The sequence below is a fragment of the Gopherus flavomarginatus genome, chromosome 20 (genome assembly GCF_025201925.1).
Source record: "Gopherus flavomarginatus isolate rGopFla2 chromosome 20, rGopFla2.mat.asm, whole genome shotgun sequence".
NCBI lineage: Eukaryota > Metazoa > Chordata > Testudines > Testudinidae > Gopherus > Gopherus flavomarginatus.
The window spans coordinates 24,252,960-24,264,692 of NC_066636.1; the positions used below are offsets into that span (position 1 = coordinate 24,252,960).

The 11,733-nt window shown below is 61.5% G+C and overlaps 1 protein-coding gene across 1 annotated transcript; it reads right to left on the reverse strand.

The window, feature by feature from the left end:
* Positions 1 to 2,400: 2,400 nt before the first annotated feature.
* On the reverse strand, positions 2,401 to 9,652 carry SLC39A1 (solute carrier family 39 member 1). The gene is made up of 4 exons (XM_050929744.1): positions 9,580 to 9,652; positions 6,661 to 7,019; positions 5,923 to 6,053; positions 2,401 to 4,768 (listed from the first exon to the last, which is right to left on the reverse strand). The coding sequence occupies exons 2-4, from the start codon at positions 6,857 to 6,859 to the stop codon at positions 4,079 to 4,081; spliced, it is 1,020 nt and encodes a 339-aa protein (XP_050785701.1). The 5' UTR covers positions 6,860 to 7,019; positions 9,580 to 9,652; the 3' UTR covers positions 2,401 to 4,078.
* Positions 9,653 to 11,733: the final 2,081 nt, after the last annotated feature.

Sequence of the window (11,733 nt, forward strand, 5' to 3'; positions counted from 1 at the left end):
GAGGGGCAAGTGGGACAATTTGCCCCGGGCCCTGCAGAGGCCCCCCATGAGAGTTTTTGGTGGGTCTTCGGTTGCAGGTGCTTCAGTGCCACCAAACACACAACAGGATTGAGTGAAGGACCTACTGCCAAAGACCAGAAGCTGCTTCCGCTCCAGGTCTTCGGTGGCGGGAGCTCTTTCCGCTCCGAGTCTTCAGCGGTGGGTCCTTCACTTACTCCAGGATCTGCCCCCACAGTGCTCCAGAGACCTGGAGTGGAAGGACCCCTGATGACCCCAGGCCCCCTGAATCCTCTGGGTGGCCCTGGGCACACACACGCAGTGATTCCCTAGCTCTGCTGGATCCGCTGTAGCTCTGCTTTGCTCTGTAGGGCCAGGTGTGTGTTATCCAGCACCAAGCAGGGCCTTGGCCCTAAACCCATTTCAAAGCCCTCTACAAACATGCACTGAGAAAACCTGCATGAGACGGTGAATAACGACATCCCCTCCTCTCTGTTCTGAGCAGCGAAGTGACTTGCCCCAGGACTCTTACTGGGACAGTGTCAGGGCCAGCAGTCCTGGAGCCGCTGAGCACATTACAGTAAATAGCATTTTACAATCCGGCCTTGCGGGAAGCAGAGTGAAATGAGTGACTGTGCTCCTTTCCAACACATTGTGATACAGTTAAACTTAAAAATGCCCCCACAATGAACCTCCCCATCAAACCAAGCTCTGCTTTCCCGCGAGAGACCAGAGCCTTCCCAATGGAAAACAAACTCCAGAAGCAGTGGGGCAAGCATGCTGCCTCCCTGGCAACCTAGGTCCAAGCTGGCAAGCAAGCCAGGTTTGCAGCTGAACGGCCTGTACAAGTGCTAAGCATGACTTAAGAGGGCAGTAACCCCCGGAGAGTTGTTCTAGCCCAGAGGGCTGGGAGCAGGGCTCATTCAGTGTCAGCCAAAAGCCTGAAGCACTTCTTGCTACATCCTACTGCAGACAGGCAGGCTGTGGCACGGGGGCTAGTGGAGGCTGTTGGTAAGTCACTGCCCTCTGCTAGAATGCGTCACGGGCCTGCTTGGCACTTCTGTGAATTTCTTCTGCACAGCAAAGGGGCAGAGATTGCCGCTCTCGCCCAGGTAGCTGGGTAAAGTGAGATGGCCTGTAGGGTCTGGAATTTGCCCCCTCTCCCCTGTTACAGCTGCACAGCAAGTCAGCTGAGCTGGGAGCATCTGTGCGAACAGTGCTTAGCTCAGCATGTCGGAGCACAACCTCATGGCTCCTGGGTTCTCCTCCTCACTGCCCGAAGCTGGCAGCAGGAAGAGGCAAAGGCAAAGGCCCAAAATCAGGGACCGGCGCAAAGCGTTCATGCAGACAATGTAAAAGGCTGAGTGATCCCTTTCCCCAGCGTCCGTGAGTTTCCTGGGTCATTTCTGATACAAACATTTTTTAACTTTAACTGTGAGGGGCCGGGGCCAACGGCACAGGGATCGTAGGTGACGTCGGCACTCACACGAGCGACATTCATGCCCCTTGTTACTCCAGAGTCTGGCTTTGTCCTGTATCTTGAAACTGACCCAGCTCCCTACAGGCCTGGTACGCCAGAGGGAACTGGTAAACCAATGGGATTCAACAAGGCAAAGCTGGTGCTTTTAAGTCCCGGCCCTGGGCTGAGTGGCTAGCTATACACGCAGGAGGCAGGATTCAAACCCCATTAGCAGGGGAGAGGCTCACGCCCAGCCCAGAGGACTCTGCTCTCACTGACCAGGCAGGAGTTAAAGATGAACATGCTTTCGCCAAGGTACTGCTGAGTGCATTAAGGGATTAACGGGATTGCAGAGATTTGTGCAGCCGCAGCAGCAGGATAACAGCACTGCGAACATGCAGAGCGGCGCCTGGGCAACTGCTCCCTCTAGAGGTGACGTGGATGCTCCTGCGCCAGAGGGCTCTGCCGTGCCCCACCACCAGCTCGCTCAGTGGGGCAGGAGTCCCGCTCCAGCAGGCTGACAGAAAGCAGCCAGCCGTCCTGGAGCCCCCCTTGGCTGCATCCAAGCAAATAGCGCACACCAAGCTGGGATGGAGATCGACCTCACTCGCGCCCACTGCCCCTGCACCCCGAGGGTCCCGTAATGTGCCCCAAACTCCTGCTTTGGAGCGAGTGCACCAGGGCCCTTTCAGGACCCACACAGATATGGCGTGGGCAGCTGGCTAGAGCCACGTAGCCTGCCCCACGTTCCTGTGCACGTAGCTAAGCCCATGTGTGCACCCTGGGCAGACGCAACCCCAGGCCTGCTGCTGGTTCGAGGGGGGGGGGGGGGGGGGAAACACATCACCCATAGAGAAATGGCTCATTAAAAACCAGGAACCATCACTTCCCTGGAGATCTGACCCAGGGAGAAGGGGTTAAAAAAAACACAGCACCCCAGCAGCTACAGAGATTAGAGTCATTTTATTTTTCAATTTTATAAGTTTCTCTGTCAGTATTTTAACCAAACAGCTGCATTTCCACCAGTGAGGGGGGAAGGAGAGACAGGCAGTTAGTAAAATAGACTCTCTGTACATAAACGGGCCAGGCCTGGGTTTTCTGCCACCTCCCAGGCAGCTGGCAAGAGGCTGTTTATAAAAATAGTGTTGTGGCCTTGCCGAGCCGGAGGGGTTAAGGCCATTCGATCGTGTAGCCCAGGACGCCAGGTCTGTGCACACCAGCTGGGAGCACTTGAGATGCTAGAAGCTCTTTGAGGCAGGCCCAGCTTTGTTCGATATCTGCACACCTCCTGGCACCTTGGGGTCTTGGACCTGGCCCAGGGCGACACAAATGGCTCCACTGGAAGACTCCGTGCGGGAAGGGGACCATGCTGGATGGCTCTAAGGCACTTTTATACCGGTACGAGCAGGCCTCCTGCTGGGGACATCTCCCCCGACCACAGGTACAAGAGCTGGTACCCTCCAGCGGGCGTGAACCGGCGCGTCACGGCTCTCGCTGCCTGAGCTGGGCTGCTGGCCCCGTGTGTATAAAATAGGCCACAGATTCAGTCTTTACTCTGTATTCCTTAAAAAAATAATTCATCCTTCCTAGCTCCTCTTCTCAGCCGTCGCACTTTACCGGGGCTGGGATCAGGGCCTCAAGTTACAGATGGGGAAACTGAGAGACAGCGGGTGAAGTGACTTGCCCAAGATCGCCCAGCAGCACAGCCAGGAATAGACCCCAGGGCTCCCAAGTCACAGTCCAGTGCTCTAGCCACTAGGCCACGCTCCCCTCCAATTGGCTGAAAACTGCAGTGGGAAGGGAGTTGAAGGAGGCATTGGCACTGCAGGGCTCCTCTGGCACAGGCCCAGCCCAAGCAAAGCAGGGGCATGGATGACTCTGCCGGGCAGCCAGCCCCATGCCACCCTGCCCTCTCCTGGGCTGAGGGTTCTGACTAGAGGAACAAGCCGTCCCAGCCTTCCCAGGGATGGGGAGGGAAATGCTGCCAGCTGGGCGACTGCCCCCCTGCAGAGGAGCTGGGGGCAACGAAGCTACCACAGCCCCCCGGTGCCCCTGCAGGCCCCAGCTCAGCCAAGCCTGCGCCCGAGGGCTTTGCAGCAGGGTTACGGGGCAGTACTCATACTGAAGCATCCTCTGAGTCTGCCCCAGCATGGCCAGGCTGGGGTCCTGGAGGAGCCATTCTAGGGTGGAGGAAGCTGCCCTGCGCCCCAGGCAGGTTTGGATTCAGGGGGCGCTGGGATCAATCCATGGGTCCTGGGCAGCAGGCAGGGGGTGTTTCCAGCCCCACATGGGGGGGTCTCCAGAGGGACCTACCAGCACCCTACCAGAGCAGGAACCCCAGCACTTCCTCCAGTGCAGGGCCAGGCCCCGCCAGTCCTGGGATCCATCCCACGCTGCCGGCGGTAGGGAAACAAATGCCAGAACTGCTGACAGGGCGGACGTGCTGCTCCTTGGCCAAGGCTAGGGAATCGCTTCTCCATGGGGCTGCGGCGGAGGGGATTCCCAAGCCCCAGACACGGGCCAGAAGGCAGCTGGATCAGCCAGGAACCGCCGCATTGCTGCATCTGCCCCGATAGTCCTGGGGCAGGGCGTCTGTCCCTGGCAGCAGGGGCCATGGACAGCTCAGATCTTGATGAAGAGGATGCTGGTGACCAGGGCGAAGCCGCCGAGGAGCAGGATGACCTTGAGGATCCTCTGCTCGGAGGAGCTGAGCTCGTGCGGCAGGATCTCCATGAAGGTGATGTAGATGAAGGTGCCGGTGGCCAGGCCCTCTAGCACGCTGCGGGAGAGCTGGTGCAGGGCGCCTGAGGTCTCCGTCAGGGCCACCCCCAGGCCGATCCCCAGGGGGGACATGAGGGCGAAGAGCAGCAGGCAGCCAACCACGGCCCGGGGGCGCAGCCGGCCCTGCAGCAGCTTGAGCGAGAGGCTGAAGGCGATGACGCATTTGTGGATGAGCAGGGCCAGGCAGATCTCCAGCACCTTGGCGCTGGCCTCCTGCAGCCCCACAGCCAGCCCCTCGAAGACGGAGTGCAGCGAGAGCGAGAAGACCAGGATGAAGGAGCGGATGGCCGAGTGCGCATTGAAGTCAACATGCAGGTGGGGGCGCTCCTGGGCAGGGCCCCAGGCAGGGCGCAGGGGCCCCTCCTGCCAGTGCTGGGCCTGGACGGTGCTGTCCTGGGCCGAGGCCCCCAGTAGAGCCCGTGTCTCCTCCAGGGAGCCAGCCTGGTCTTTGTAGGCCAGCACAATCTGCTCCATCACCAGCACCAGGAAGAAGCCCATGGCCAGGATGAACTCCTGCAGGGGGAACTGGAGCTGCAGAGGTAAGAGACAGGTCAGTGAGGAGCTCAGCACCTCCCCTTCCTCCCCAGGCCCACAGGGCTGGTGCCAAAAGTCCCCAGGTCTCCCATTCCCTCTCCCCAGGGCCTCACCTCCTGCCCACCCCCGCAGCAGCCATCTTGCGCGTGCGACGTGCCCCTCAGGAGAAGGGGGGCCCCATTTCCAGCTCCAGAGGGTTCAGTGCCACCGCTCGCAGGGGGCGCAATGCGCTGTCCCCACCTGCATGCTGCAGCTCCCCCCACCACAGTGAGGGGCATGGCTGGAGCCCAGGGGCCTGCCTCCAGCAGGGAGCGGGGAGTCAGCTTTCCCCTTTGCAGGGTCCTGGGGCCAGAGGAGCATTGCTAGGGTTTTAAATCAGACCTCTGCCCAACCTAGCCCCCAGCTTCCCCCACATTCCTATGGGGTCCATGTCCCCGGCAGACCCCCGAGCCAGGCACCCCAGAGCTGCCCCCCCCCCCCCCAAGTGCTGCTGGAGCAGAACGCATCACTGCCGAGAAGCTGGGGCCGCGGCTGCCAGGAAGCCGCGTGGGAAGGCCGGACAGGAGCGGGGGAGGACCTTCAATGAGGCAAGCGGCTCCAGTGAGTCACCACAAGCCCCTGCCATCCGATAGGCCAGGCTCTGCCCGGCCCAGCACCACCACCACCCCCGAGCCATTGCCGGGACACCAGGTTTGCAAACAGCAACAGGTCCTGGCCACGGGCAGCCCTGCCCAGCCCTAGAGCCCCCTCCCCAGCCAGGAGCTCTGCATCTTAGCACACAGAGCGTCCTCACTGCCCCCCAGCCACCTCCCATTCCATAGCCCTGAAAATCCCACTCCAGTCAGAGCCACAGTGCTTCCCGCCAGGGCCCCCAACAAACCACCCGCCCCAGGCCTGTGTCCAGAGCCCCATGGCTTCCCCACAGGCAGCCCCCAACCAGACCTGAGCGTGCAGCAGCAGAGGGTGCAGCCCCCACCCCAGGAGCTAAGTCTCCCACGAAGCCCACCAGGGATCAGGGCAGCGCCCGGCCCATTGGGGACCCTGGCTCTGGGCCAGGGCCTCTGAGTGCTCCCGTTAGACACACACAGACTCCAGACCAGAAGGGAGCACTGTGCCCATCTTGTCTGGCCTCCTGCAGCACACACACTTACAGTGACTCTCAGGGCAGCCAGCGCTTCATTGATGCTCGCCAGGTAGTCGGGAACCAGATCGAGGAGGCAGGTAGCCAGGAACACGCCACCCGCAAAGCAGCTCACCAGGCTCAGGACCTTTCTGCGCGTGTCTGCCAGGGAGGAAGACACGAATGATGCGCCCAGGCGGGGAGACGCATGGCTCTGCTGCTCTGCCACTGGGCGAGTTATGAACGCACAGTCTGCCCCAAGCACGGCCCTGCCAGTGACGTTTGGGGGGGGCGGGGGACACAGACACAGTGGGGTGCCTGGAGCCCATCAAACCGAGCCCCTGGCCTGGAATGCCAGAGCATTTCCCCAGCCCCATCTCTCTGCCCTCCGGCCCCAGGTGCGACTAGCCACGAGGACGCCCAGGCTCCAGCTCAGCGGCAGTGAAATGCTGCAGGTTCTCAATGCTTCCACCTGCCAGTCGCGTCACCCCCAAGCCCCCCTCCCAGTGGCAGAACAGCCAGCAGGAGCCTGGTCCTGTGGGTAAGGCGCTGGCTTTGATCCTGCCTCCACCACTGACCCTGGGTGAAGCTCTCTGATCTCAGCCATGCCCCCACCCCACCCCATTCCCTGGGGGTGATCATGCTGCCCCAGACCCTAGGTCTGGCTGCTTAGTCACCAGACACTTGGAACCCGGGGTCAGGGCCACTTCTTTGCTGTGCTGAGCAGCAGCTGCCCCAGAGCCTGGCGCTCCCGCAGGCCAGCCCTTACCCAGTGAACCGGTTCCGCTCCCGTGTGGCCGGAAGACGCAGAGTGGAGCCAGGCCGCACAAGATGGTCAGCAGCAGTAGCGTCACCAGGGAGCCCAGCTTCACCTCCAAGCCCGTGGGGGACCGGAGTGCAGCCATGCTGGAGCCAGGGCTCCAGATCATCTGGTCAGTGTCAGCCCTGGGCCCTGGCCACTCAGCCATGGCCCCAGAGCGGCTGGAAAGACCTCTCCTGCTCCCTGTGTTCCCCTTGGGGGGCGCACGGCCTGTCTGCAGCACGGGAGCCGAGAAGCTCAGCTAGCAGGAGTCTTGGCCTGCCTCCGAAAGCAACGGGAGAGAACGTGCTCCGCGAGTGGCGTCTGCCCTGTGAACGCAAAACAGACATCAGCAGACCCGACTGTGGCTGGCCAGCCACCCCCCCCAGCCCCTGATGCCACAGGGGCTAGTTAGCTGGGGGACCAATGCACCCTGTGCTCCAGGGGTTCTGAATCTCGCTGGCATCGGGAGCCAGGCTGTCATCTGGACTCCGACAGCCCAGTTCAGTAATGGGTTTAACCCGAGCCCCAGAACAGCTGCTCCAGGATGACCCCACATGTGCCACAGGGCTCAGGGGAGCAGGGCTGGGCGGCTGGATGGGGTTCCTGGCTGGGGGAAGGGGGGGTTCCCCAACACAAGACAGGGCACCAGCCCCTTTGGTCAGGTGCTGCCCCAGAAGAGGCCATCTAGGAAGGATCCCCCCCCCCCCCCCGAGCAGGAACAATTAACCAGCCAGTCTGAGTTCCTCCCCCGCCAGGCCAGGAATGGATGAACTTAAAACACTCCTCCCCCCCACCCCCCAATCTCCCAGCAAATCTCAGCTCCCAGGCACTTCCGACCTCCGGTGAACAGCACGTGACTCATGCCATGTTCCCAGCACATTCCTCCTGGGTGAGGCTGCCCTGAGGGAGACCAATGGGCCTTAACCCCTGGCCCCAAGGCAGGGCTGGCCCCAGCTGAGGAATACAGGCTGCATTCCTCCTGGCGTGACCCTGCTAACTCCTCTGGGGTCGCACCAGGGGAACCTGGCCCCTTATCTGGGAAAGAACCAGAAAAAGGAGATTTAAGGACTCGTGCCCTGACCCAAGCCAGCAGGCTCAGCAGGAGGGCTGGGATCCCAGCCTGCCCTCAAGCTAGCTGGGAATTTCAGGACTTCACGTACCCAGGAAAGGAAGCCCATATGCCCACCCGGGTTTGCCCCAAATGTCCTGAGCTGCCAAACAGCAGCTTTGGGCAAGTTGTCCGGGGTTCAGAGCCAGCGCTGGCTCTGAGCTCTCCCAAGTCGTCAGACAACAATGCTGGGAGTTTTGAACCCTCTCCCACCCACAGACAACCAATGGTCTTAAGATCAAAGTTCCCTTGGGGGTATTTATAAACGGGTCTGCAGGGCAGAGGCTGGTACTTCCTAATAACCGGGGTACGGCCACCCCGAGAGAGGGGCAGCAACTCCGAAACATCCGGACAGGATGGGAAAGGCAGGGCCCTGTCTCCGCTCGGGGAAACCTTTGCTCTTCCTCACAGCATGCTCTGGCAAGAGCTACCACCCGGGTCGTGCCACGTACAGCACTTCGGGGCTCTCCGTAGCCTCGCCCACATCACCTCCTCGCAAGAGCTCTGCTGTGCCCATCCCCACAGAAGCGGGACCCACTCCTTGGCTAGCCTTAACTACTGTCACATGTGCCTTGGGAAGGCACCACACTTAAGCAGTGTTAGCCCGTTTCATGGAGAAACTGAGGCACAGAAAGGTAGCTGCCCAAACACACAGGGCATCAGGCCTTCCTGGCTCCCAGAGTACACCCCAGCCCTGACCCCACAGCAGCACCACCTCCCAGCCCTCTTCAGTACCAACAATGGCCTAGTTATCATGACTGATGTGATGAGCCGCTCAGCAGCCCCCCAAGGCAAGGACAGGGGCAGGTTTTTAGCATCTGTGGGCCAGCAGCACAAACACAGACTCGGGGGGGGGGGGTCGTACCCCCCCCGGTAGAAAACCAACCCAGCTCCAGGTAGAGAGCAAGTAGGGATGGGGGAATGTGGGCCTGGGGGGTCCTACAGGGTCTGGCCCTGGGGTGCAGTCAGGGCACAGGGGCAGCTGGAAGGGCGGGGGCCTGGCTGGGCACAGGGGGCAGTTGGGGGGGTTGGAGGAGGGGTGCCTGGCTGGGGGTGGGGCCAGCTAGAAGAGGGGACCTGACCTACCACCCGAGACGCCAGAACGGGGCTACTCGCTGGGGGGAGGCAGGCTGGAGTGGGGGCCCAACTGAAGAGAGGGGAGCAGCTGGAGGGGGGGCCCGGCTGGGGAGATGGGCCTGACCTGCCACCCCAGGAGCGGGGACGGGGCTACTCGCTGGGGGGGAGGCTGGAAGGGGGGGACCAGCTGGAGGGGGGGAGCGGTTGGGGGGGGCCTGGCTAGGGAGAGGTTGGAAGGGGGGCCTGACTGCAGGGAGGGGCTGATTGGAGGGGGAGCCTGACCTGCCGCCCCAGGCGCGGGGACGGGGCTACTCGCTGGGGGGCGGTTGGAGGGGGGGCCTGACTGCGGGGAGGGCGGGGAGAGGGGTTGGAGGGGGAGACCAGCTGGGGAGAGGCTGGAAGGGGGGGCCTGACTGCGGGGAGGGGGCGGCTGGAGGGGGAGCCCGGCTGGAGGGGGGGCCCGGCTGGGGAGAGGGGTTGGAGGGGGAGACCAGCTGGAGGGGGGGGCCCAGCTGGGGAGAGGCTGGAAGGGGGGGCCTGACTGCGGGGAGGGGGCGGCTGGAGGGGGGGTTGGACGGGGAGCCCGGCTGGGGAGAGGGGTTGGAGGGGGCCCCGCCTGGAGGGGGGCGCCTGACCTGCCGCCCCAGGCGCGGGGCTACTCGCTGGGGGGCCCCTCCCCGGGCCCCCCCGGCCGGACTCACCTCGGGCCCTTCGCTACTTTGTCTCCGGGCCCGGTGCGGGCTATGGCTGAGCGTTCGGAAAGGGCGTGGCCGGGGAAGAGCTTTCCGCCAATGGGGACGCGGAGGACCAGCGAGTGGCATCGCACAGGAGCCAATGACAAGCACGGAGATCCAGAGCCCTCCCCCTGCCCTCCTTTCCCCCCTCACTGCCCCCCAGCCCAGTGGCAGGGCAGGGCCAGGCTCCAGGGCCGTGTCTACACTAGGGGTAGTGACCCCGCACGCTCCTCGTGGCACATGTGGGTCCGTTCCCCCCACGCCCCGACAAAGAGCCGTGTGGGGGTGAGGGAGGCCTGGCGGGGGATCTGTGCCCCACTCAGCTCTTGGTGCGCCCAAGCCAGGCATAGGGTCCCGCTCCTCTGCCCTGCCAGAGCCTTTCACCTCCGGGTGCAGACACCCACTGCAGGGCAGGCAGACGGCTTTGCACCGGAGTCTGAACCCTCTATGCCACCGCCATGCGGACGAGACCCAGGCAGAAGGTGCACTGCTAACACGTTTACATCCCATTTGGAGCTCTCAGCCCCTGCCAGCTAACCCGTGTTACAAGCGACAGCTGCCAATGCCAACTCCTTGCAGGCATGGCCCACTCCCACGGCCTGGTCACCCTGCCCCAGGATAGCTTCTCAGAGCTACAGCCAACCTGTTCCAAAACATCAGGGAAGGCTCTACAAGAACAGGAGTCCTTGTGGCACCTTAGAGCCTAACACATTTATCTGAGCATCAGCCTCCGTGGGCTACAGCCCACTTCATCGGATGCATAGAATGGAACATATAGTGAGGCGATATATATACATGCAGAGAACATGAAAAGGTGGGAGTTGCCCAACCAACTCTAAGACGCTAATTAATTAAGAGAAAAAACTTTTGTAGTGATAACCAAGATGGCCCATTTCAGACAGTTGACAAGGTGTGAGGATACTTAACATGGGGGAAATAGATGCAATGTGTGCAATGGCTCAGCCATTCCCAGTCTTTATTCAAGCCTAAATTGGTAGTGTCTAATTTGCATATTAATTCAAGTTCAGTTTCTCGTTGGAGTCTGTTTTTGAAGCTTTTCTGTTGCAAAATTGCCACCTTTAGGTCTGTGACTGAGTGGCCAGAGAGGGTGAAGTGGTCTCCTACTAGTTTGGGGTTTTTTAGGGAAGGCTCTAGTCTTCACTGGACAAACCCAGGTGATTCTGGAGAAAATCAGTGGGGAAACGCAGGCTGCAGGGACAGGGCTACCCACGGGGGGAACAGAACAGTTGGCCTCAGGCCCCGAAACCGAGTGGCATTGCGATCTGGCATGGGGGAGGTTGCAGCACCGCCCACGTTTGACCCGGCCATCGTGTGACTGGGCCAATCCTGAGCCATGCTGCGACCCTGCACATCAGGACACGATGCCTAGAGCAGAAGCTGCTGCTGCAGGGGGCATGTGGGGCTCCCCTAACCACACCCCAGTGCTGGGGCCTTCCCTCAGGGGTCACTTTCTTGGCAGGGTGATGAGGGGCATCAGCTGCAGATTTTGCCCAAGCACTAAAAACCTCTGTGCGGCTCTGAGAGCCCCAGACAGCTGGTTAGCAAAGCCAGCAGCTGATGGCCCCATAACACCTTCCAGCAACACCCTGCATCTCCGCTCTGCTTGCCCCCTGCTAGAGGGCAGTGTGCTGGCCCCTGGATGACAGCTCCCGGCCAAAGGAAAAGAAGCAGTAACGGTGGGGGCAGAGTGAGATTGGGGGTAGTGGGAGCCTGTTCTTTGCTGTGCCTTGTTCCCCATCGGTAACCCCCTGAGATCCGGGCTTGTCCAGCCATGAGGAGGTCATAGGCGGAGCGTCATTTGGAATGAAGGAGGCACTGGGGCTACGAATTGCCAGCCCCAGAGGTGCCGGGGCTCAGCCCTGGAAGCCTCGATATAAAGTAAGCTCTGGTTTTAGGTGGCTGCCCCAGTACCACTGCCCAGGTCTGATCCAGCCCCTCCGCTTGCCCCACATTGGCTCCTGATTTACACCAGCCCGGTGGGGTGAGAGGAGGATCAGGCCCTGGGCAGGATCATGCCAAGCCCAGCTGCATCCTGCTGCCAAACCGGCTCCTGGGACAAAGCACTTTTCTTTGCACGGGCTGCACAGAGCTGCCTGCAGC

What these genes read in the sequence shown, in the direction of transcription:
- SLC39A1 (XM_050929744.1), bottom strand. Translation starts at nt 6,859, where the DNA reads ATGGCTGAGTGGCCAGGGCCCAGGGCTGACACTGACCAGATGATCTGG. An exon ending in GAGCGGAACCGGTTCACTGG is followed by an intron (nt 6,054 to 6,660) that starts GTAAGGGCTGGC and finishes CCTCCCTGGCAG; the next exon opens with ACACGCGCAGAAAGGTCCTG. An exon ending in TGGCTGCCCTGAGAGTCACT is followed by an intron (nt 4,769 to 5,922) that starts GTAAGTGTGTGT and finishes TTACCTCTGCAG; the next exon opens with CTCCAGTTCCCCCTGCAGGA.